The sequence below is a fragment of the Chaetodon auriga genome, chromosome 13, assembly GCF_051107435.1.
Source record: "Chaetodon auriga isolate fChaAug3 chromosome 13, fChaAug3.hap1, whole genome shotgun sequence".
In the NCBI taxonomy this organism is placed as follows: Eukaryota; Metazoa; Chordata; class Actinopteri; order Chaetodontiformes; family Chaetodontidae; genus Chaetodon; species Chaetodon auriga.
The window spans coordinates 17,760,287-17,786,644 of NC_135086.1; the positions used below are offsets into that span (position 1 = coordinate 17,760,287).

The window sequence follows — 26,358 nt, forward strand, 5'->3', positions numbered from 1 at the left end:
ACACACACACACACACACACACACACAGAGCTGATGGTTATTCCACGTGCTGCGTTCAGATGTCCGGGCAATAGCTGGGCCAGCAAACCCAGCCCAGGGGAGGGTTCTGGTGAGTTCTGAGACTCCAGATGCTGAAATCTAATTAAAAACTCAGTGACCTTCTCCACCCAGATTTCCTCAGCTTTTGTGTCATTTTGGCCAGTTTGTATGTGCTACACCAAACATAATTCACTGCATGGGCTGCAAGAGCACAAGTGAATGCTTCTAAACAGAGCACACTAATAGCTAATTCCTCACTCGATGGGATCTACAGTGAACCACGCTAATGTAATAAGCCAGTAGTTCAAGCATGCAGCATTTGTGAAATGTTCTTTTTCTTGTAAACAAATAGCATTAATGTTTCCATGCAGTATATCCTTCAGGTCTAACACACATGCAAATACATCTCCTTCCACAAAAAAATTCCATATTCCATATTTACTAGCAAGAAGTCTTCCTCTTCGCTGCCTTTGTTGATACATTAGCATCTTTCATGACATGTTACCCCACCTGTTGATGGTGACACAAACCAAATGGGGGCTCACTCATGGAAAAACTGCTCCTATGATCTACTAGAGGTCAAAAACTCCACAGGGAACCTTTAAACAAAAGGTTTACAGTATGTGGAGCACCTTATAGTAAACTGTTTTTTTTTTGGCTCTAGCCAACATCCCAATTCAGATTTCTCCAGCAGCCACTCTGGGTGATCATTAAGTGACACAGATGCTCCTGTGAGCTGACTGCTTGATGAATGCTTGCCAGAAGTTACTCTTCTTGATTTTACATGTGATACCATGATGCAACTGACTGGAAGTCGTTCAGCTCTTCCTGAAACGCCTGCTACACCTGCAGCAGCTGGGTCTGTGAACAGCATGTTTACCTCTCTCCAGACAAAGTCCACCTTAATCTTCTACTGCTGTGAAGTCACATACCACAACTCATTCAGAGAGCTGCAACAGGTCTCAAGCTGCCATTAGCAAGAGGTAAAGCACCAAACTAAAGTTTACCTGCAGGTAATGATAAATTATGCAAACTATATAACGTTTGGAGAACAACTCCGAATGAAATCAAAGGCAGCAAAGAGACAGGAAAAAAGCTACTAACGCACCACAAACAAAGAAGGCCCATTTAACAAGAGGTGAAGTTTTGGGGAAGCATTGAGTAGTGCTGAAGCCGTAACATTGCATGGCACTGTGAACAGAGTCAGAGCCTAGAAACAGCCTGCAAGCAGCCATAGAGCTCTGCTAGTCCAATGCCATGGTTATATAAACTGTGTCATGCTTGAAGAACATCTTAAATTTGAATCAGAAGAAGGAGACTGAAAAAAGAGCTGCTGAAGTACAAGAAGATTATTCTCTGCATGAATGTTTAATAGAATATATTTTATCATTCTTTTATTGTCCTATTTCGTTACAGTTTCACAATAAATATTTTATGAATGAATCATTTTTATTCGGCATATTTTAATAAAAAAATTATAGAGGCTCAGGTGCTGCTTCACCGTGGTATCGACAGTCGTTCATTGGTTCTGGAGTTGTTAAATTTATTTTTGAATTAATCTTAGCCTGTGTTAGCCACTATTTTATCCAGGAATATAGACAGGTGTTCTATCCGGCCAACTGGAAGACAAAAGGAAAAAATGCAGCGTGTCCCATGAGATGATTCGTTCACCGTGATAATGTCACGTACTTGCTCTCTGGTTTGAGATTCTCCACGGCTGTGTGTGTCTGGTTGGTCATCAGTACTGACACCTCCTCTCCATTTGGTCCTTTAGAGGTGGATACAACTTCATACTCTGGCAAAAGAAGATTTCGCACTTCAACTTCTTTGATGACAGAGAACTTGAGGCAGGATATGAAGTTTGGGGTTAAGGTGTGATGCTGAAAAGCCTCCAAACACAATTCACCTGTTGCTATATTCTAATAATAGTATAAGGGGTTTATAGGTTAGCTTTACTAATGGTTAAGAAAGCTAATAACAAATTTGAGAGGTCTTCTTGATAAAGTAAAGCTTATAGATAAAAAGACAAAATAAAACACCAAAACATGGGAGCCCAAACACTGTCGATATCTGTTCATTATTATTATTGTAAAAAACTTTAATTAATTAATATTAGATTATTATCATTACAACCCCAAGTTGCAGTTTGTGGTTTGCAGAGAGCGGTTCCAAAACTAGAATTAAGTATAACGGAGCTCAAGCACCCCGACACAAACCCTAACCTGGAGGTTCACTGAGTCAAGGTGACTGGGAGACTGACAACATCGCTAAACAGGGCTTTAAACCACAGTTCTGTCTTTCCTTTGAAATGACAAATTCCATTCGTAGGTACCATACCTCTGGTTTCATTGTCAGATTTCTGCCAGTCAAGAATGACAAAGGATGGGCAGCCCTCCACAGTAACCACAGTGAGGTTCGAGGGAGGTATGCGGGGAGGACCAGTCACATTCTGATCACTGCCCTCCTCATCAGGGAAGTAAGCGAGGGAAGAGGTGATAGAGCACGGCTCATCTGGCTTCTTATCCGTCTTGTAGATCACATGGGGAGCTGCAGATGAGTAGAATAAAAGCAGCAGTCATTTTATTTATGCATGCACATATACATTTATGCAGCAGTATGTCCCAGAGTTGCGAGAGCTCTGAGTGATGAAGCACTTAAACCTGCCACGGAGATGTAAAACAGCCTTGATGAAGTCTTACCTATAAAGCGTTTCTTGCCCATGATGTCTACGTCTGACGCAGGCAAAGGCCTGAATATGGAGGAGTTCTCATTTCTGTCAAAACGGCTGCCTGAAAAGGAAACAGGAGAGAGGAGTTGGGGTTGGATTGATGTGCCAGGAGTCCCTGGCAGCTCTCTCTGTCCTCATTTTTACAGCTCTGGCCCTGGTAAATGACAAGCCAGCCCAGCACCTGCTCTGGCCTGCGCTCGGCCTCTTCGGCTGCCTCTTAATATTTAAAATGTTCTCCTTTTTCCTTCTTACTACGATGTCCACCTGCAAGCTGCAGCTATATCTCCTGCTTATCAAGTAACAAGCATTTTCAATGATACTATTCTCTCACTTATGGAGCTTCTCAGTTTTGCCTGCAGTTACGATAAGGGGTCATAATGTTCCTCCTAAGATCCTAAGGTACATGAAAAGTTGTGTCAGTCATACTGTTTACTGCTGGGGCGGAGGTGGTTGTCTGCTGTCTGCGCTCTTGCTTGGGCTTGGCTGTGACCAGAGCGAATGGCTTCAAGATGGATTCCTTGTCTCCTTGTTTCAGGTCCATGGGTTTATCTGAGGACAGAGCAGGAGGAGGAGGAGGAGGAGGAGGAGGAGGAGGAGGAGAGATCAGTTCTTCACCCTCATCATCTGACTCACAGTCACACACAGTTGTGATCCATCTGCTCTGGCCATCCTCACTGAGCAAGTCAGTGGCCTTTTCCTGGCTGCTGAAAGATCAGAGATTGCTTGTTCAGTAATATCTCTTGTGCTCTTTAAAGGGGAAAAAGGTCTGCCAGAATACATCTGCTGAGATGAAGGATGCCCAGATGCTCAGGACCATGTGCTTATTCACAAACACATACACTGGCCTTTGTTCACAGAAGCACACTCACGTGGAGAAAGAGAGAAGGATGAGGAGTAGAAGCCAGTGAGAGAGAGAACAGCATGAGACACAGAAAGTCCAGAAAAAAGCCTTAGCATCAAGACCTCTGAGACGCGCTGTAATCTGAAGATGAAAGCTGTTTTGCTCATTAGTAAACACTGTATATTTCAATGCATGCTTCTTTTTTTCTTTTTTTTTTGAGCTGTAGGCCAGTAGCCAGTAGTTCTCAAACTATAATGGAGGACATAGAGGTATCGCATCCGAGACTTGACCATGTGGGAAAACGTGTAGTGGAACTAAAGCTGAATAAATCGGCCTCATGTGGGACTAATAAACAAACAAGAGTGCTTTCACGCTAGCAAGGCTATGAAGATTAAGTTTAGCAGGCTTCATTCAGACAACAAAACAACATGTACAATACAAGATGGACAGATTTTTAACAGGGAAGAAAATGAAAAAAGTCATGCTCATTGAAGAATCAAACAACAAGCTTCGTAGTATTTATGTCTTCAAGCTGTGGTAGTTTGAGGGAAGGCTAAAGGTTTATTCACTTTCTGTCCAAGAATTAGATGAGCCTGTTAGCTTATCTTAGCAAAAAGACAGGAAACGGTGGCGGAACAGCTAGCCTGGCTGTGTCCAGAGGTAACAAAATCTGCATAAACAGCACCACAAAGTTAGCATGATGTATCGTGTTTGTTTAATCGGCAACACAAAGGAGTGTGAAAGTGAGTTGTGGTTCAGCTGGGGTCTTCAACCTCAGACCTCCGCTTGTTGCGACTTGGTCAGACAGAACCAGGCTAGCTGTCAGTCCAGCCCTCCAAAGGCTCGGTGTTGTGTATAATTACAATATACGTAAGGTGCAGCAGTGCTCAGTGGTCAGTACAGCCATCACTGTGTCCCTCACCATGGTCACTAGGTTTCCCCACCAGGTTGGGTCTCTTGTTGACAGGAATGGGGGGACGCAGAACTGCAAGGAATTGTGGGAAACAAGAATCCATTTCAGATTAAGAATCACATTGAAACGGAACAGGTGGTCGGCACTGAAGGACAAACACAAAACTGAAAACAAGTGTTGTTGGTTATTTTAATAGTGCAATAATGATGAAAGTCTGTCAAGTTTATAGGTTCAAAAAAGGGAGATATTTAGCAGGGCAGAAGACCGCAGTAATACTGTGTGCTGAAAAATGAGTACACAAACACAGGCATAATACAAGCAACAATAAAGCACATAAAAGCCAAGCAGATTGCATGTGAAATGCTAAAAAGTCACTTTGTGAAGTGCTGCCACAGAGCACTGCCATGGCCTATGACTAATGAAAACCACGTCAAGAGTTTAATAACCATGAAAGCATAAACCGTTGCTTTAAACACTCACCCTAAATCCCCAGAAGAATAACTGAGGAATTTAAAAATCCTGCATGAATCCTCAGCTGAAAAGTAATGTAGCAGGTCCAATAACATTTTTGTATGATTTTGACTCCCCTCTATGAAAAGATTATTATGGATCTCATGCTGACCACGAAATTTTCCACAAAATTCCTGCACCAGAGAGAAAACAATAAAATAATGATCAAGCCAAGCTGTGAGACGAAGACCAGATCAGTTTCACTCTAAACTGCTTTAACGAACACAAGTAATTAAAAGGAAGAGCAAGGCTTCGTAATGAAAACACCAAACTGTCAACCCCAGATTTCTTAACGTGGGAGGTTTTGCCATGATTTAATGTTTCTAAATCTTTGTTGTGATATCTTAGTTGTGCTTGATACATGAGGTTTCCTTTACATGTTTCAGATTGGAGCTGCTGAGGTATAATCCATTTTAACTGTTATGATTCAATTCCAGAGCATCCACTCCCTTCACCATTTGCCATTTCCTTATCTCAGAGATTCATTAATGGTCATTCTCCCAACAAGATTCTGTAATTGTCCAACTATCGAGGCCAACATACCTAAAAAACATTTCTCTTGGATTCCTCTCCTCCCTGGAGCTGACCGTCTCCTGGTCAGCATAAATCAGTGATGTCTCAAGAGAAAGGAGTTGAGACTATCAAGACAACTGAAACAACATCTGCCAACAAGTCTCACTGATTAACTCTGAGAAAACATGAGTGCCTCGGATTCACACATGGTATAACTGATGGCTAATGGCAAACATATGTTCATCCATAAAGTCGCGCAATATGATGAAGCTGTAATTTAAATGCCAGTCTCAAGATATACAAATACGAATGACAGGGGTACATACAGCTCAGAAGAGTGATGTCATGATTAACTGGGCAGGGAATGAGAACAAGGCCATGGTGAAAAGACGTGATGTCAACAATATAGATGTCAACAATATGTCTACAATGTATACAATATGATCTGGTTGGTACAGTTTCTACAGTGGGTGTGTTTGGCTTGCTGTCATACAGTAAACCCCTCAAACAGAAGGCCGAGTCTCTGATTTGCCAAAGGCCTCAGACTCAGATCCATGATGTAAAACAGCAGCAGTGGTGTGAGCGCTGGTTTCTGTCAGATAACTTCCTCTTCAGGGCAAGAACGTGAAAATACGTGCATGCAAACCACAAAGATTTACCCAGAGTCCAGAAAAATATTCCCACTGAAATACATACCAGTGTCTCACATGCTGGGGCTGTTGCAACACACACTCAGATTTCATAAATGGACACTGTCCATTACGCTGTCCACTCTAAGTGGAGCTTTGAAACAAATTGAAGTTAAAATGCCAATGTGAAACTGAGCTCCATAAAACTGTTGAGGACACGTGCAAATTTATGGCAAACGCGAACTCTCTACCAGATTTTGTCCACAATACAATGCAGATTGCAGTTTAGTATAAGAAAGAATAATGATACATTGGATACATGGTTGCATTTACTCTGTGGGGTTAGGAGGTGAACTATGTGTTGGTTAGGTTTTTTTTTTTTTTTTAGAAAGGTACAGTCATTAGGAGCTTTATGTTTGGATGTGTGTGCAGGGTGGCAGGCAAAATATTCTTTTCTATAGAGTTGCTTCCAGAGAGCCTTGTGACTCCTTGAAGACCTCTGAAACTGTCAAAGTTTCCAGAAATAACACACACCAGCTGTGACATGGGACTGAAGCACAACCTCTCTTCACAGCTCCAAACAACAAGGAGTGAGCGGAGCTTCACCATTAATACATGCGGTCCAGACATGGTTTGCATGACTACTTGAGATGGATTCAATTACTTTAATTAACTGAGACTGCCTGGCAGGATGGAACCAATGTGATTGACCATAAAAAAGGGCAAACCACACTCACCTTTCACAACAAGCAGGCTAAAGCTATTCTTAAGTGAATTCAAACCAGTTACTGGTTACTTGATTCGGAGTGCATATGTGTGGTAGACTAGATAATAGCAATATCAGAATTATATATGGCTTCAGTCTCAGTCAAGTATAAGCTACTGGGACCATACGTATTGGACAACACAGACCAGGACCAGACACAAAACGTCACACAGACAAGTTGAAAATCACAAAGCACGAGAGGATTGTGACAAAAGCGCAGATCAGTGTGACTGTGTGGGACGGGACATAACAGTGATTCTTATGTTAGTGAGTGAGGAACGCTGAAAGGCAATTATCTTGGTTTGTCTTTACCAGGTTGCTCTCTGGACCACACCACAGGTTTAGGAAGAGCAATGCCCCTATGATGCGCCCCATCGGCTGTTGGAGGGAGAAAAAGGTCTGTTATAAAATGTTTTGTGTCACTGTGGTAAACATACTAATACCAGATAAGAAGAAAAGAAAGAATGCTTGTTGTCTTTCTTTCTCGCTAACTATTTTCTTACTTTTCTTACTGTCCAATGTCAGTGACAGTAAAGCTAGAGACTTGTTTGTGTGTTCAACCTAGTTTTACAGATGTTCTGGATATACAAATGGAATTGCCATGACTTTAAAACATAAATTCTATTGTTCGACATTTTTGAATCTCTATTCTTCTGTAACTCTTTGGGAAGTGTGCATGTGTGTTTGAGAGAGGAAGAGATACGGAGAGAGAAAGAAAAAGAGACTGGCTCTGGCAGCTGTACTGTCTACACAGTGCTTGGCTTGGCATGGTTGGTGTAAAATGTGGTGTGTCCTGGCCAGTGCTGTGGCCAGACTTCCCACCCGGCCAGCAAGAGGGACCGTAAATCATGTTAACGATCCTGACCCCAGAGACGCCACTGCTGCTCGTGGTAAAACTATGAAATACACACGGAGCACATGTGGCAGAGCGTGGAGAACATATGGACTATACAAGGAGGTGAAGTGGAAGATCGAGCCAGAGAAGGAGAAAGGCACAAGCATCCAAATATCTATTGTATACATTCAAACACAGATCATGTGCTAAATCGAGAGCCTTGAGTTTGTTGGTCTTCTTCTGTAGATTCACAGGTGCAGACGAGAGCATGAGAGGGCTGACAAGAGAGGATAACCTGAGGTAGCTAGTCAGGAAAAGTGAATGACAGGAAGGGAAGAGAGTACTCCATTACCCCCAGGTGTGCTGGAACTGAGAGGGGTGGCGAATGTCTTTGATGGAGAAAATGGTCGCACAGTATTACGCGGTGAATGAGGAGGAACCCGAGGACGAGACTGCATGGAGTTTCTTCCTGCTGGAGGAATTGAGGAACTAATGGGAGAGCGAGGAACTTCAGCAATGGACGATCTGTGGACACCAGTACCTAGATGAGCAGAAAGGCAATTGGGGAGGTTAGGGATGATCCACTTCTGAGCTTGACAGCTTTACCTAGGTGGAATAAATGGTAGAGCACGGTGAAAAAGAATGTAGAGGAGTAGAGAATGAATGAAATGACAGAGAGGCATAAATGAGAATGAACTAGCCAGACTGCTCTGGTTGTGAATGGGCAAAGGTGAGGTGAGTGTGCTGTGCTGACAATGGAGGCACACATGGAGGCAGGGATAATGATGGGGTGGGGTGGTGTAGGGTGGTAGGATGGAGATGGGGAAGCAGTGACATCATCCAATGGTTTGAAGTACAACTGAAAGCACTGGGTTCCATGTGACTTGACAAAAGCAGAGATGGTAATGGGACAAACTTGTTATGGTGTTTACCCTGATTGTAACTACCAGCCTTCTCAGTAGCCAGGGCAGGTCTTGGTAGAGGCTTGCCCTCTTCCCGTGGACTAGGAGCTGCATGAAAGAAAACTCACTATTTATCTAAGATAATTTGTAAATGAATGTATTTTTGACTTTTAAAGGGGCACATCCTACCCTAAAAACACAAGGACATGACTGTCGGTTTAAAATCAATGCAGCTGGTAAGGGTACAACCTCAATTCCAAAAAAGGCGTTGAGTAAAACATATTCCTTATATAATATAATATAATATAATATAATATAATATAATATAATATAATATAATACTCAATTGAAAACAGTCCATAGTTGGGACAGGAGCAACTAAAAACTGGGAAAGTTGTGGAATGCTCCAAAAACACCTGTGGAACACATTCCACAGGTAAACAGGTTCATTGGTAATAGGTGATAGCACCATGATTGGGTCTGAGAGAGACATCCTCGAAGACCAATTTAGATGAATCTGTGGAATTTATTAACCAGATTCTGACAGTAAGAAAATAAATCTGTTTTTGACAAAATTTCCTTAAAAACTCAATACAAATACAATCAAAATTCCAATCAATATGCCCCCTTTTAACTGTAATTTTATAGAAAGTCTAAACACTTAATTGTGTGGATTGCTGATGGCAAAAATTAGGGTCTTTACCCGTAGGGACAGCCTGCCTTGGGGTGACCTTGGTGGCATCAGAGTGGGTCCTGGTCTGAGACCGAAACTGAAGCCCAGGTTGAGGTTGTGGTTTGGGCCTAGATGCAGGGTGTGGCTTGGGTAGTGGTTCAAGATGGGACTGAGTCTTGCTGTTTGGTGAAGGTTGTGGTTGAGGAATGACCAGAAAATGAGTTACAGGTGGGGCATGGGTCGTTGTTGGAGAATGTGATTGAGGCCATGGCTGAATCTTTGGGATAAGTTGTTGTTGGTCTCTTGTTCGGGATTTTGGCTTTGGCTGATTTTTTTGTTGAGGGTTTGGCTGTTTTTTTGGTTGAGGTGGTGATTGGGGCTTGGGCTGGCTCTTTGGCTGAAGACCTGTTTTTTGCTTGGGTTGGCTCTCTGTTTGAAGTTGTATCTTGGACTTGGGCTGAGAAAAATTTATCTTTGGTTTAGGTGTTGGTTGGGCCTTCTGCATGGTGGTTACTTGAGGCTGTGTGATTTTTAGTTGAGGATGTATGTGGATTTGTGACTGAGTTGTGGATTGTGGTTGAGGTTCAGGATGGATGTGAAACTTTGGTAGTGCTTGTTGTGGCTGAGGTACGTGCTTGCGTGTTGGTTTAGCTGTTTGACGATATGCCAGAGGTGTGGGCTGCAGAGTTGGTTGAACTTGATGCTGGGTCTGGTTCTTTAGATGTGGTTGTGTTTGAGGTTGGGCCTGGTGTTTGGGCCAGAGTGTTGGTTGAGGTCGTTTCTGAGCCTGGAGCTGAGTAGCTGTTTGAGGTCGTGATTGGGGATGTTTCTTTGGCTGAGATTGTAATTTAGGTTGGGTCTGGAGTATGGGCTGGGATGTTGGTTGGATCTGAGGTACGAACTTGGATGGTGGTTGGGGTTGAGGTGGGGATTTTGGTTGGTTCTGGAGTATGTGCTTGGACTTTGGTTGACGTGGGGGTTGGGGTTGTGGTTGAGTCTGGGGTATTGGCTGGGATGTTGGTTGTGGTTGGAGCTGGAGTAGGGGTTGGGATATTGATTGGGGTCGCAGATCAGTCTGCAGTATGGGCTGAGATGTTAATTGCGGTTGTGATGGTGGTTGGGTCTGGAGTATGGGCTGGAATGTTGGTTGTGGTTGTGGTTGTGGTTGTGGTTTGATTTGGAATATGGGCTGGGATGTTGGTTGGAGTTGTGGCAGGGTCTTGAGTATGGTTTGGAATGTTGGTTGGGGTTTTGGTTGAAGTTGGGTCCGGGGTTTGGGCTGGGATGGTGATTGGGGTTGTGGCTGAGTTCGGAAAAGGGGTTTTGGTGGAGGTTTTGGTTGAGACTGAGCCTTCGCCTGGGGCTTTACTTGAGGTTTTTGGCCTTGGAGTTTTGGTTGTGGTCGATGCTGTGGCTGGAGCTGGGTGTTTGTTTGAGGTTGTGGATGAAGTTGGGACTTGGGCTTATGTTGTGGTTGATTCAGAGGATGTCCTCCATGTTTTTTCACATTTGTCAGGAGGACTGGCTCAGATGCCATGGTTTCTGTAATATGTAGTGGTGGATGGTGCTCGGGACTGAACAAGACCTCCAGGAAAGGAGGCAAGACAGATCTGGAGAGGTCTCCTCCTCCTGGGTTGTGTGAGAGAGAGAAAATATGGCCATGAAGCCACAACTATGCTGTAAAATATAATTTCATATATAATATTGTGTCATAAAAAATAATAAAAAAAATATCATTTTATTGTCTAGAAAATGATGAAAGCAAGACAAAAAGGCAGTTAGGGAACAGTTGAAATTGAGATCAGCAGAAGTGCCAACAATTACTGGCCTGAGAACTCACAGAGCCAACTTTGGACTAAAGCACAGGTTACACAATAACCTCTACCTGGCACACATCTGATCGAGGGGTCTAATTTCAAAGGGAGACAGACCATATGGAGGTATTTGCAATGTAACAGCCGTGTTACTACAGACAGATTTGGCTACCAAGGCCAGGATGCCTGTGATTGACGGCCATCCAAATCCATTGGCTGTGCCTCAGGGGTTTAATAGTTGCTGATTGATGGCTTGCTGTGGGTTTTTGATGGACCATTCTAAACTGATTGTTCAATCTGATCAGATGTTCACCTCAGTGACAGAGATGAGAGAGAAAAAGAGAAGAAGTCAGAAAATAAGAGAGAGAGAGAGAGAGAGAGAGAGAGAGAGAGAGAGAGAGAGAGCAGGAAGACAAAGCAAATGCTCCTAAACCTAAACTCAACTTTATGGACATGTAATGTTTAAAATACCTCTGGTTTTTGTTTTGTTTTTTTTTGTTTTTTTTAGCTATTGGCTTATTCAGTGGAAATAACCAACCAACCAAGAACAGGGGTCACAACATTGGTCAAATGATTATTTCCTGGAATTGCCTCCTGTATATTAAAACGAAATGGAAATCTTAGCTGTGTAGCTGTGTACAGGGACTGGATCCTCTGAGGCAATTCAACCCAAGAAAATGGATGTATCAGAGACTGAGTCTGAACTTCTTCCCCAAATGAGAGAAGTCACTGACACCAAACCTATAATGTATTCAAGTGCTCCTCCTAATCACACAGCTATGTCACTCTCATCATCAAAATTAGTTTCTTTTTTTATTTCTATTCTTAATTTATTTACACTTCTAACTGTTTTTTTACTGTCTCTATTTACCTGTACTTATTCTTCCACCTGAATTTCCCCTCTGGGAATCACGAAAAGTTTATCTCATTTCATTTTTAAGTCAGTAATTTTAAAGTTCATCACAAGGTCTTTGCCTTCAAGTGCTCAACAGAGTACCACAAATTACAGATTGGTGTCATATTTTATGACAAAACTTATTTAATAAGAATTAAGGTTACTTGCCAATATAATGAAAGATAAATTTTGGAGAAGGGGACAGAGGAAGACAGGGGAATACAAAGAAAAAGTACAAGAAAAGAAGAAAATAAAAGTCTGCTCGAGGTCCTGCTGGAGAGAGAGGAGTGTTTGGTGCATGCAGTTCTGTCATGCAGACTTCACACCATCATCTGCGCTGCATTGAAAGCAAAAGCCTCAAGTCTGTAATCAGTAAAAATGGAGATCAATAATCATACTGTAAATACTGAAAGAAGAAACAGAGTTGTGAATTGAACAACAACACATCTTATGTGGTGTTACTGACTGATGTAAGATCTGGACAAGTTGGCAATGATGGATTTACGAATGGCAAAGAAATGAAAGACAGACAGTGAAAATTAAGATATACTGTCTGTATATTTGAGATATGACTGATCTGAAATGCAGCACCTAACAAGGTTCTCAGTGCTTCCTCTGAGTGACTGGGGATGATTATCTACAGCACTACTGGCTGGTTGGTGTGTTTCGACTTTTTCAATTTGAGTCATAGCTTGTGATCAAATTGTATAGATTATATCTTGCAAATCAGTCACTGTATAAATAATTGACACAATAGAACCTTAAAACCATCATTAAGAATCCCTGCAAGCTTTGTTGTTTTGCTAAAATGCCATGCAGCCAAGGCCACCTACCTTACACTTTTCATAGCCCAAACAGCTGACACCTTCGGTTTCCACAGGGAGGATCCAACTACTGTACTCACTCAGAACATGCCTCTCTTGCTCATGCAGCTACTTACAAATGACACTGTAAAGCACTGGCAGCGTCTCAATTACAGTCTACCAAGTCTGTGACTACATACAGCCGGAACGAGAGCCATGAAGCTTTCTTCAAAAAGAACCATGATTCACTTGTTTACCGATTGGCTGTTTGGCGACCACAGGCAGTGTGGGTCCAGGGGTCGACAGAGATTCCTGTCTAGTGGTTGTGGTTGGAGCTGAGAAATATAGTGCACATTAGTAGACCTGGGAGAAAAGTTATTACTGTATGTCCTGTAGAATGTAAAAAAAAAAAAAAGAAAAAAGATGTATGTACAGTAAACAACAAGGTAAGATGTGCAGGATAGTGATAGAGATGTCAGGTCAAATGGTCAGATGTAAGGTCAAGAGTTTTTTTCTGACCTCTGAACTCAGCTTTAGGTCAGAAATGTCATTACCAAGAGTTGTCTTTGGGGCTATGTTCCGGGAGAGGGGCAGTCTGCCCTGGGTCCTGTTATGGTGAACTGACAAGGACAAGGGAGGAGAGGTTTAAGTTAAGGAGTTACACATAAGATGTCCTCATAGTCCTGAAAAAAAGAGTTATGTAGAAGAATTATGTTCCTGAACCTGTTTCACACCAGTAAAATGTGTTTTTGAGGGAACAATGTCCCCCTGTGTTATGTTTTTATATTGTGCCCATTGGCAAAATATTTCTGCCAATGCTTATTAAGTATTAAATCCTACAAAATCTGAACCCGGCATCCTGAGGTTCTTCGGCCATATAGGGACAGTGGAAAGATGCTGTAAACACAACATTGAAACATTCTACCTTTTAAGATGATATGGTGAAGAGTCATGTTTCTGGCCACCTGGGCAATTAAGTCCAATAATATTCATTCTCACTTTCGCTCTGTTTTTGGGCTTCACCAACTCATGAGGGAAATATATGGCCCTTTAGTTGATAAATGCTCCAAAATGTTCACCAGCAAGTAGCTAACTCTGTTTGGTGCAGGGCAGGTAGTGTATGGAGTGTTTTGGAGCTTTTTCGCTGAGATGACAATGATGAGAACAGTGAGGATGGACCAAAACAGTTGAGTTGTGGGCCTAAATGTTAAAAACTGAGGTTTCATCAGTGCAAATGACTCCCACATTCACACATAGTCATTTGAGTTATTGATTTGTGCAGCATAATATTTTATGCTTAGCTCGTCATCATGGACACAGTTTTAAAGCAGCTTTACTCTACATGGCATCATTTTTAAAACGTGAGGCTGGATATGATGAGGTCCTGTGTGCAAAACGATAAATCAACATTCTTGTTAAAATTCTTCCAGTACTGAGTCTTAAAGCAGGGGTCAGTGAGAAGGGCTGAAACAGACATTTCTGAGCAGCGATAAATCATAGCATGTTATAAAAATCCTGCTGCTGTATTAAAAAGGGGTTCAGTGGGTTTGATAAAAGCAGCATGTCTCTATTGGCTTACCATGGCGAGGAGCGTAGGGGAAGGGGTGTGGACCTGGTGTGAAAGGTTTCTGAGGGGTGGAGGACAAAAAGACAAGGAGAAGAATTAGTCTTTAGCCAAAGCATTGGCATTTGACCTCAATGCCATCTCTCTCTCTCTGTGTTTCAGAACTCCTAGACCCTCCTCTCCATGCCGAATTGGTTAAGTCCCTGGTGAGAAGCTTGTTGTTCGAAGTTTCCCTCTGGAAGGGCAAGTGTTGTGGCTGATTCTCAACAGCTGTGATGCTTTACGAGTACGGAGCCAGGAGCACGTGACACATAAGGCCAGCACTCTCCTAAATCAGTGCCACCTTTGTCCTCTCGACTCATTTCCACACTGTTACCCTTCCTCTTCTATCCTCCTCATCTCCCTCTTTTTTCTCCTCTCTTTTGTTCCACTCCAGAAGTTAGCTAGTGACAGACTGCTCTCTTGGCTGGGCTGATCCTGGCTGGACCGGTGCTGTTTCCATTCGGCAGTTGGATGGAAAATAAATGAGGCAAACAACCCTGAGAATAGCATAAGCTCACTGAAGTGCACAACATGGACTCTAAAGCACATTGCCTTTTCCGAATACACACCCTGTTCTCAAAAATATTCATTTCGAGGGGAGGAAGTGTAGCCGCGCAGTCTCAGTACTCTCACTAGTTAACGACACTTATTCCATTTAGCATATTCTACAACTACTGGTAATAAACTGCTTCATAATATTAGCCATAATGCTTTGGTTATGCTTTGATAAGAAATTTAAAAGTGTGTCCAATACATACCACAGAGTTGAGGGGGCGTTTAAAGATATTCCTGATGGCCTTCTCTAGAAACATGACACAAGATAAAAATCAGTACAGAGATCAGCACAGTGGAACTAATGGAAAGTGAGGGAACTACATAAAACCACATTACAAACATGCTTTGCTCTTGATGCATTTCATATCAGAAGACTGAATGAGAAAGTTCCTCAGTCGTAATGCATGCTAACCACAAGATGGATTTCAGTCAGTATCACTAGTTAGTATCTCCTGGGTGGAAACATGATACAGTATCTGCATGTGATGCCACTCAAAGACTCAGTTAGCAGTCTGTTTGTCCATACGTTTAAGAGATAATTGTTGTGAACCGTTGTCATTAGGGTCAGAGCAATGATATCATGTGGAAACCAAGCATCAAACATACCCTCTATGCCCCCTGTGCTGATGTTGTGAATGACTGGCTTGCTCCACATCCCAGTGCCATCCTTAGAGTTGGACTGGACACCAAACTCATACTCTGTGTTGGGTTTCAGATGGTCAATGACCGTGTCACTAGTTGGGCAGGTCTGGTAGTTCCACTTCCTGTTCCTCTCACGATAGCGCACTGTGTAGTGTCTGAACCAAAGACAGAGCAAAACAGACATGAAGATAAAGAGTAAATCTTAACTCTGTTAAAAAACTCAGACATCCAGATGATAGAATATCAAGAAGAAGTAAAAGGAAATGTCATTTTTGTCTTTCATTCAAGAGGATGACAGTTACATTTAAATGTCATGGTAAAACTGCACCATTGTCTTGTCTTATTCAGGGTGTAGGCCAATGCCAACAATACTGACAATGTCCAAAAAACTCCTTTTGAGAGAAATGCATGCACTCCAGCATGGACTGCACAGGATGTGTCAGAATTCAATGTTTTGATGTTGTGACAGAAATTTAGGCCACTACTCTTCTCACACGGGCTGATGCACGAGATACATATCAAACTAATATTAGCCATAAAAGACAGAGTAGGAGTTTTTCATCAAAAATGCCTCCAAAATGGTATTTGAGATTTCTTTAAGAGAAGGAAAACTGTGTCACATATGTTGTGTGGGTGGACTCCTCTCCTAAACACCTGTGTGCACAGGCTGTCCTGCATGCACTGCTCAGTAACCTGAGTGACTTCAGGGAACTATTCACTGTTCATGCAGTTATCCCAGATATTGTGAGTGTGTGAGAGAGTGTGAGTGACTTATCCGTCCACCATCTGTTCTTGTGCTTACCAATACAACAATACGGCCAGCGTACATGAAATGAAAAGGCTGAAAATTCTATCTTTCCAGTACATCTGTGCATCTGTACCAGTCATCTCTCTGTGACAGGAGAAGTGTTCAAATGACACTTAATCATAACATTTTCAAACTGAACTGACTTCACTGAATCACCGACTGAATCAGGTGACTGGCCACAATCCACAGTATGTCACTTGCTTGTCAGAAAGCTGATTAAAAGACCAAAAAAGCCACAGAAACAACCATGATTCAGTAACTCTATCATAAAAAATAGGCTGCTGAGCCATTAATGTTGTGTATAGTGGTTGTATGAGCTTGTTGTGTGCTGCAATAAACATGAAAGCTTGTGTGTGTGTGTGTGTTTGTGTGTGTGTGTGTGTGTGTGTGTGTGTGTGTGTGTGTGTGTGTGTGTGTGTGTGTGTGTGTGAGCTCACCCATCCTCAAGACAGTCATTCATGACGTTGCCTTCATAGGGGGTTTTCAGCAGAGTCCCCCAGGACAGAAGGACTGAAGTGGGTGTTACCGAGCCAATGACCAAGTGTAGCGGCTTCTCCATTTCCACTTTACCTGAGAACAAATAAATATTTACTTTTACCTCCATGACACTGAAGTGCTCATGTTTCATATCTTAATGCCACTTCTATCAGGTTACCCTGATGATGATTTTTTCCTATGAAATCCTTGTAGGAGCATTACCTGTGCATTGCTTCTTCACCTCATTGGTTGGGATGGGCTGCACAGCGATAAGGTACTTTGGCTCAGCGTCTAAACTCAGAGGAAGAACAAGCTGGAGGTTATGGATCCTCTGAGCTGACAGACACGGAACATGGCAAACACACACATTCATGGGCTTTCTTACCGAACTCAGACTCATATGGCTGTCCGTTCTGAGGCAGCTGGATGAACTGTTTGGAGAACATGCTGCTGCCATAGCCCAGGATGTAACCCTCAAGCTTGGTGTCAGGGCTGGGACGCAAAAACTTCATCACAATGGTGTCTCCTGTGGCGCTGATACGGACTTTCATGTTCTGACGTCTCACTGGCGAGGCAAGAGAGGACACAAATGTCAGCACATTCATGACATGCAGCTGTAAGGTGCACAAGGGACTGAAAAAGAAAAATCAAATATGGAGAAAAGGAGGTTCAGGACACTTCAGTCCAATGCAAGCAATAAAAATAAAACCAAGCTTTCAGTCACTTTCATCATGGCAAATGTTTGAGTTTCTAATGAGCACATGTGCGCTGTTTCATGCAAGCACACATGGGAAATAAAGTTTTATATGATTTTTCCTTAAAATAGATAGGAAATCAAAATTATCAAAATACATATCACAAGTAATAGAAAGGAAATACTGAGCAAAAATGGGCAAAGTGCAGTATCTACAACCTTCAAACAAGCCTTTTTCTTCTACTTCTTTCCATTTTAGTCTTGTTTTGTAAAAGCAGAATGAAAAGCTTTCAAGGAAGAGTTCACAGAGTTACGTAAATGCCTCTGTTTTAACGACCTGCGCTTTCCAGATTCAACACTTCTGTTCTCCATCACTTCACAGGAACACTCAAAGAGTACATGCAGTTAAAGCAAACTTGCTGCTGGTTAAACTTCTGCTGAGGTGTAAGTTTTGCCGAAAACCACTAACTGTGATTTTATCAAGCAGGAACAACCCCAGGAGAAATACCTAATAACACATGGATAAGAACATTACTTTTATAAAGAGTTCATCTGCCACTTAAACGCATCATAAACTGTATACATTGAAGCCTGTGTATGAGTGGGTGTAAGATATGTGCTCAGAATGGGCTTCTGAAAGCTTATACTGTTACTGTAAACCTGAATCTGAGAGCATGCACTATTAAAACTGAGGGGAGCGAGGCAATGCAAGTTGACAAGAAAATGGTATTACACTGGCTCACAAATAAAGTATTTTCTCTCTCTCTCACTCTCTCCCTCTCTCTCTCTGACACACACAGACACACACACATGAACACACACACACACACACACACACACACACACACACACACACACACACACAGTGACATCATTTTACAAGAAACTGCACATTTTGTGCCAGAACTGACTTCTACAGAATATAGTGCTAATCAGCACAGCCTGGGGACAGATATGAGATGAGGACAGCCATCAAAGGGTGGGTCATAATAAACCAGAGTCAAGAGAGGTTGCATGTGATCTGGTTTTTACAGAGCAACCATAGAAACGTGACTTGGTCTGAGGTCTTGGTCAGTGACTGCAGAGCCACTTGGCAGAATATTATAGGCAAAAACAGAAAGGAGTACATAAGAGGTAGTATTCACTGAGAACAAACAAGAGACAAAGAGAACAGTTTTGAGAGTGTGTACTTTGTAATACTGTCTCGTGTTTCTTTTTAGATCTTTTTACCTTGTTGTTGAAAGGTTCTGTACAAATAAAATAGTCACGCTTGCCTTCGTGTATATGTGACACACGTGAGTGGTGCATGTACACACTGACACTAAAAATTATATCTATTGGATTTTAAATTGATTTTTAAGAGAAAAGAAAAATACTTTTACTTTACTTTTTACTTTGCTTTTTTAATTCCAGTGCTGGTATTTTGTAGGGGTTTAAGAGCGCTGAGGTCACAGAAGGTACGAGGGTCAAGGGGAACACAATAACGGTGGAAAAGCATGATCAGTATGTCTCCCAGAGAGTGGCAGGGGTAAATGGTCTTTCATTATCACAACTTTGTATGCCATTCGAGTGTTGAACTTCAGTTGTTACTTTCCAGAGAAACTTATTAACATTATTGTCTGCAATTACTGCTGTCTTATGTTCGCGTTTAACTTGTATATGAAGCAAGCCTGATACAGTGAAGCATATCATAACTCATGAACTGACAAGGGACTCTCTGCAAGTTCAAAGAATCGATCCATTTGCTTATTTTTTTCGGTCATCACTGGCCTCTGCCAAGTTGCCATGTGGCCTTCAGAACTAGCCAAGAACTAGGCATGTTAATAATTAGCCAGTTTGTGACAGGCATGCTAATAAACAACAGAAAACTTAGATGAGAGCAGTTGGGCCGCTAAAGAAGTGTGACTTATGACTGACAGTTGGCCAACGCTCATGTAAATCAATGAATAAACACACCATTGCAGGCTTGGATTATAAACAGGAACAGTGGTAAAGCAAGACATACAGGTTTGTCAAATTAAGCTGTTTTGTATTAAATTTAATTCAATAGTTCAACTTTTAATTCAATGATTCATGCCCTTCTTAAATGAAGTTCTTATCAGTTAATTAGAGCTGAATAATTTCTAAATTCAACTATATATATAAAATTTTACTTGGAAATCACAAATGAGTCTATAGGGCTCAATCTTCCACTCTCATACATCCAATTTTTTGTTTGGCTGTTCACATTAATTTTTAAATGTGGCCAACATCAGGTTTGTCTGCACCTCTTCATGGGAGTCTTCTGATAAGGCACTCAGTTTAGGCGAGTGACATAAAAGTTGCATGAATTCTGTTATGACTCTTCAGCCCGAAATCAGAATTAAAAACATCAGATTCCATGTGATTTGTGTTGTTCACACTGTCATGAAAGAAAAAAGATTTGAGTCTTGTATGAGCAAAAAAACTGGATTGGAGCCACTCGTGCCTGCAGTCGGAGTGTAGCAGGTTTAAAACAATAGACTCTCTGCTTGGATAATGGCTTGTACTATACTCTCCGCAGCATGTCATTGGCTCATATTTCAGCATTAAATGAAATAATGGAACTTTGCATGAGGAATAATGCCAGCAGCTGCCAGACACCAAAACAGACACTGACAGTGAAAGAAGGGGAAGCCCTGGATTTTTGAAAAATACCCTCATGCTTTTCCAGCTATGTGTTTCCTATCAAAACTGAGTTTGTTTTGATTCCCTCATCAATATTTCCGATAAAACGCAAGTGAGACTGAGTCAGAAGGAAAGGGGCTCAGAGTGTATGAAACATTAGGAAACTTCTGGCAACTTAAAACAGTACAAGCAAACACTGGCTCAGTCCCAGGACAACCCATCCAGAGCCCAGCCATTTGGCCCACACACTGCTTAGGGACTGTTAAGACTTATCAGTATTTCCAGGATCCAGTCACAGTCCTGATAATCAGTCAACTACAGTACAAAGAAAACCATTTGACAATTTAGCTAGCCAGAAAAAAAAACAAAAAAAAAAACACTATACCACAAAGTCATGTTGTGTGTGGTTGTGTCGATGAATAGTCGGGAAAATATTCATTGATTATTTGAATTTAAAGGCAGGCAGCTCTGCCGGTGACCTTGGTGACCCTGTGAAACACAAGAGACCATTGAAGATTTACAGCCTCATCAAAAGACATGTAACACAAGTATAATCAAATCCATAATCTTACCTTTAATAACCTTAAAATAATAATGCATGGATTACCTAACAGGCCTTGCAGGCAGAAAAAGGGCCCCTGTTTGAAGTGCATGTTTACTATTTCTTGTTGGAAAGTTAATCAAATGACTAAGGAGGTTATAATACAAGATGCAAAAGGAAATGCAAAACAACTACAGAGGCAAGAAACTACTACAAAGAGAAAAAATGGGACACAAAAGAGATACAAAACAACAACAAAGAGACGGAAACTGACCTCAAAGAGATACAAAACAACAACAAAGAGACATAAAGAGACACAAAAAGAGATACAAAACAACAACAAAGAGACGGAAACTGACCTCAAAGAGATACAAAATAACAACAAAGAGACATAAAGAGACACAAAAAGAGATACAAAGCGACAACAAAGAGACGTAAAGTGACCTCAAAGAGATACAAAATGACAACAAAGAGATGTAAAGCAACCTCAAAGAGATACAAAACAACAACAAAGAGATGTAAAGCAACCTCAAAGATATACAAAACAACAACAAAGAGATGTAAAGCGACCTCAAAGAGATACAAAACAACAACAAAGAGATGTAAACAGACCTCAAAGAGATGCAAAACAAGATCAAAGTGATTCAAATGGCCACATATGGACACAGAACACCAACAAAGAGAGCACAGAGAGGCATGAAATGGCCATGTTTTGATAATATCAGCTATGGAGAGATGGTCACAGATTTTGGAGACATGTTATGAATGTCTCAGTGTGGGTGACAGTCTATTATATAATATCCTGTAAATCTCATGGCGAGGACTAATCCCTTCAATTAAAACTTTGTGACATGAGCAGTGTATCCCCTCGTGCAGAGAACATAACCAATTCATCAACGATTACTGCACCAGCAAATCCATCACAATGCTGGGAGTCAGCCAATAAACAAGTCAGATTTTGCAATAAACAATGCCACATCATTCAATAAACACTCCAGCATTATACTTATGCTGTTTTGGACCAATAGCCAGAGGATGTAATCCTGCTTGCCCAAAAAGATGAAACACCCTCAAACTGGAAATCAGTCTTGGCTCAGCAGAGTGGCTATCTTGGATCATCAGCAGTGATGGACGATCCTCAGGGAAAAGGGGTAGGTTAATGGGGTTGTCAGCCTAAAACAGTCTCTCCTCTTTCAACTGCAGTGCAACATGATATTTGTGTGTTTGGCATTTGAAAATGAAAATTAAAACGTGCATCTAAGCGGTATGTGCAGTTTTGGCATCAACACATCCTGATTTACTGTCTGACATTATCAAGCCACAGATTTCCGCCATTGGCAGCCCCCTTGTACTCTACTGTCTCGCTATGAGGAGGAGGACTGCGTTAAAGTAAACTCTCAGAGAATAAATACACTGAGATCACCACAAGACTTTTCCACTCATGCTGATGTGTGAACTAATGAACTATAAATATCTGAAGCAAAGCCTCAACAAAACAAAGAACTTGGATCAGGGCTACGAGGCTTGTTTTGTTTTCAAAATATGTAATGGAAAAGAACTTTTCCGCTCCTCGTTGAAATGAATGTGGTAGGTTTGGTGGTTTGAGGTGACACAGAGTCATGTCAGTTTGCCTTGATGTACCACACACTTTCATGTCTACAGAATCAATTAAACTGAGTGTAGATGACACTCCTCCTGCCACACATGGTATCCTGCCATTGTGTGGCTGCTGCTCTGAGTGATTCTACGCAGCTCCGGTCTACAGTATTTCAGCCTCTCAGGTTTCTGTCCTGCAAGAGGAGAGGTGGAGAGGAGACTTGGATTCCTGCACCGTGGAGACAGAGACAGATGTTTTATGGCCCCTTGGTAAAACAGTCACCTTCATTTAGGGCAATGAAGTGTGAAAATCTCTCTGAGGCTTATGCCAGCCAGAGCACAGAGGGTTTGAAATAATTCAGCTAGTGAGCAAACAGAAGCTGAATTGACCTATATTAGCTGTGATGGGAATATCCCGAGCCTGCAGACTGGGGTAACGCTGAATATCTACTGTAATACAGCAGGAGCCTGTTTTATCCGGTCCACCTCTTAGGTTCACAAGAGGCCTCATCTTGTGACCTAGCGGGAAAGAGCTGTGCCTGGGATTACACTGCAAGATTTTCCCCCTTGCCTCGGGGACTTCGATGTTGGTCCCTCAGTTCTAACACTATATATCCCCCCTGTCAGATTCAGCGGAGCAACAGCTGTTTTCCCTTCCCCTGTGGCGTTGCTCCATCCCATCCTTCTCCTCCTTCACTCCATCTCTGCTGTCCTATATGTGTCAGCAGCCATCTTTCCATTGACCTGGTCCTCTTTCAACTTCCTAAAGTGCTTTGAATTCATCTGTCTTGTCCTCCAATCTCCTCTCCTTTCTTCCTCCATATTCCCATCTCATTAATCTACACATGACAGGTGGCCATGTTTTGTCTGGCTCAGCAGCAGTTTCCAGGCCATATATTGTCCTGAAGTGAACTGGTGGTAAATTATTTCTTGTATTACAAAGAACTGAAATCATTCAGATACAGAGTGACGCATACACACTTGGTCTAGTCATTGTAGTGAAAAACACGTTAATGAGAGTTAAAAACGTTGGGAAGTACGGATCATCTAACCTAACCTGACCGAACCAGTCAACTCTGACCCTGTGTATTATGCTATAATATCTATGACACAAGAAAGCAAACACCTCATTGCATAACGTATTTCATTCTGAATCTAGGGGCTTGATCCAAGAAGAACACAGATACAGACGTTTAATTCTCCTCCCAAAGCAAAAACAGACACACAGCCCCTTTCATCTAGCTCCCAAAGCTGCACATTGAGATTTGTCTGCAAGCCAAGTTCAGCCAGCCAGTTACGCACTGGAAGCAGCCTTTTCCACTGTGCTTACCTCTTCATACCGACTGCGTCTGCTCACCTCAAAGTCTCCAAAGGGCGCCCAAGTTTAACTCGCAAAATAGAGCATGGCTGCGAAGCATAGATTCAGAGATAGAAAGCCAGCATGTGTGTGTGTGTGTGAGTGTGTGTGTGTGTGTGTGTGTGAGTGCGTGTGTGTGTGTGTGCATTGACGCAGCAATGAGATAATGAAACAATATGGAAAACGTTTGTGGAAAATTTGCTGCTTTCCAAGAATGTCATGGGAATCCTAATCAGACAGAAGGGGCTCAATATGCTATAATATTCTTAAAGTGTGCCTGTTTTATGCTTTCCTTTGTGGCATGTTGGAAAAGAAAACACTGCATGTGGCTGTAGCTGACGGGTTTGGGAGGCTCTGACACTAGTTATCTTCAAACTATTGACAAAAGCCTCCAAATAGTGATTTGGTTTGTCAATGATTTATATAGAGCAAAGATGCTGTGATAATTTCCATGTTGCTGTTGATATTTTGGAAACATTTTGGACATGTGTGGTTTGTGCTGGCCAGGAATGATATTTCTACTGCGCTGTCTGTGTTTAATTTGAAGCTCTCTTCAGGTGGCTTGATAAAATCTCCTTAATAAGAGCTGTAATAGGTTTCAAACAAATGAAATGGTATAAAATCTTTTGCACGGGGCAATGAATGAAAATAATTAGCCGGCTTATAAACTCATCTGATCCTCTGCTTGGTGGATACAGTTCCAGGAAAGCCATCCCAGCAGGTTGTCTACAAGTCTAACCCCTGACCCCCCACCTGGAAATGCTTTCATTAAAACCTGGGAGCAGTAACTGACCTATTTCACTGTGTCTGCTCACCTCATTTCAAGGAAATGTGGATAAACCGCACAGATCGTAAAACCAGTGCTTTCTAATCAAGGCAGTTTGAAAGTCTGACAGGTGGCTCAAGAGAGCAAAGCTGATTTTCCTTTTAGGTTACGGGTTCAACAGCATTTTACTGAATCATAGGTCAGTATCAAATCCATTTATTCAATATGAATCCTTTCAAATCTCCTATTGAATAAATTTAGATGCTTTGTGTGTATGGAGGGTGAGGGGGCACAGTATGTATTGCTTTTATTGGACTCAGTGGGGACAGAACAGTTTCAACAACTTTAAGTCAGAAACATATGAATAACTCACTATTTAAGAACTATAACTCAAAAATGGCACTGGAAGAGTGACATTTTACAACTAGGGTTAACTTTGCAATTAACATATACGGTGCATGGCTCTCTAAAAAGAGTCATGTACCATATTGCATTGCATTAAGGACAGTGTACAACAACAATGGGGCATAGCGAATGTGGTCATCAAGGTCATATCTAGCAATTAACTTAAGATGATATCATTATGAAAGGAGAGGGAAAGATATCTGAGGAAAAGCATTTGTTGCCTCGACTTGTGTACATATTTCAGTCATTTTGTTCGCTTTGTCTCTGTATGTGTGTATTTGTCTCTGTATGTGTATATCAGAAGCTTCCATAAACCTCATTTTCACCCAGTTACCTTCATGATGTTACAAACTATATGTGTCAAATGGCATCTATCACTCAACATACTTTGTAGTGAATGGCTGTCTCGTTAGGGTTCCAAAACCCTTTGTCTTGTCATTTATCATTGAAACAAATATCCATCTTTCTATGACATATTGTCTTTCCAAGCGTATCCCAGCATGCATTTGGCAGAAGGCAGAGAAAGACCATGGAAAAGTCATCAGTGCATTATAGGGATAACATAGACAGGCAATCAAACTGATGCTCTTTTTCACTTAAATGGATGTTAGACTGTGGGAGGACACCCACGAGCAGAGAAGACCATGATGACCAAACATTGGTCCATGCAATACATCACTTCACAGTCAGTAGTGTCCCTTGATGTGGATGTCTCAGTGGAAGGCAATAACACTGATGCAAGCATCACCTACCTCTGCTCCTGCGGGGAGTTGAGGGGCTAGAGAGAACTATCCCAGAGATGAAGACCATGAGCAGAAGGACCACAAAGCTGTGTGAGTGTTGCTGCATCCCCATCATCATCTGTGCTGTTGGTCAGCTCTGAGTCTCAGGTGTAACGAGCTGCTGAGATCTCAGAAGTGAGACACAAATAAGAGGATGTCACTCAGCGTCACTTCGTTGATTGAATAAATGTTTGTGTGCTGCAGCTGCAGGAGCTGCAGGAGTCAGGCTGGAGGTTTCTGGAGTGGCTGGACTACTTCTCTGAGCTGGTGGCTCTCAGGACTAGTGCAGCTCACCGGACTGGACTTCTGGGTGCAGCGGGCTGCTCTTGCACCATCTATACCTCTATAATGGAGGGAGGGGACAGACAGAACCAGACACACCCACTTTCATTACCCTCCCTCATCTCTCCGTTTCTTTCTTTCTCTCTCTTTCTCCATCTCGCACTCTTTTTCTCTGGAAAAGGAGTGAAGGTTTTCTGCAAGCTTCCCACCCTCCTCTGTCTTTTTTTCTCTGCTGAGCCTGGTGTGTCCCCAGTAATCCTACTTTCCATGTGCAGAGGCCTCTTGACGCTTTATTGTTCCTATTCTCACTCTATCACTCATCTCAGTCTCTCCTCTATTT

At 42.0% G+C, this 26,358-nt stretch overlaps 1 protein-coding gene across 2 annotated transcripts in view; it reads right to left on the reverse strand.

Moving 5' to 3' along the window:
• The window catches only part of abi3bpa (ABI family, member 3 (NESH) binding protein a), a 28,706-nt gene extending 2,653 nt beyond the window's left edge, over window positions 1–26,053 (reverse strand). Inside the window, exons 1-17 of one of the 2 annotated variants that reach the window (XM_076746107.1) lie at window positions 25,707–26,053; window positions 17,335–17,514; window positions 17,172–17,240; window positions 16,910–17,042; window positions 15,629–15,819; window positions 15,226–15,269; window positions 14,441–14,489; window positions 13,416–13,481; window positions 9,380–10,978; window positions 8,707–8,784; window positions 8,127–8,315; window positions 7,252–7,317; window positions 4,531–4,593; window positions 3,194–3,316; window positions 2,739–2,828; window positions 2,377–2,586; window positions 1,729–1,834 (exon numbers count right to left, since the gene is read on the reverse strand). In XM_076746107.1, coding sequence (XP_076602222.1) covers window positions 1,729–1,834; window positions 2,377–2,586; window positions 2,739–2,828; window positions 3,194–3,316; window positions 4,531–4,593; window positions 7,252–7,317; window positions 8,127–8,315; window positions 8,707–8,784; window positions 9,380–10,978; window positions 13,416–13,481; window positions 14,441–14,489; window positions 15,226–15,269; window positions 15,629–15,819; window positions 16,910–17,042; window positions 17,172–17,240; window positions 17,335–17,514; window positions 25,707–25,815 — 3,365 coding nt within the window. In that variant the 5' untranslated portion in view covers window positions 25,816–26,053. The remainder of the gene's footprint in view (window positions 1–1,728; window positions 1,835–2,376; window positions 2,587–2,738; window positions 2,829–3,193; window positions 3,317–4,530; window positions 4,594–7,251; window positions 7,318–8,126; window positions 8,316–8,706; window positions 8,785–9,379; window positions 10,979–13,415; window positions 13,482–14,440; window positions 14,490–15,225; window positions 15,270–15,628; window positions 15,820–16,909; window positions 17,043–17,171; window positions 17,241–17,334; window positions 17,515–25,706) is intronic. The other variant, XM_076746108.1, reaches the window with a different exon arrangement.
• Between the last annotated feature and the right edge of the window lie 305 nt (window positions 26,054–26,358).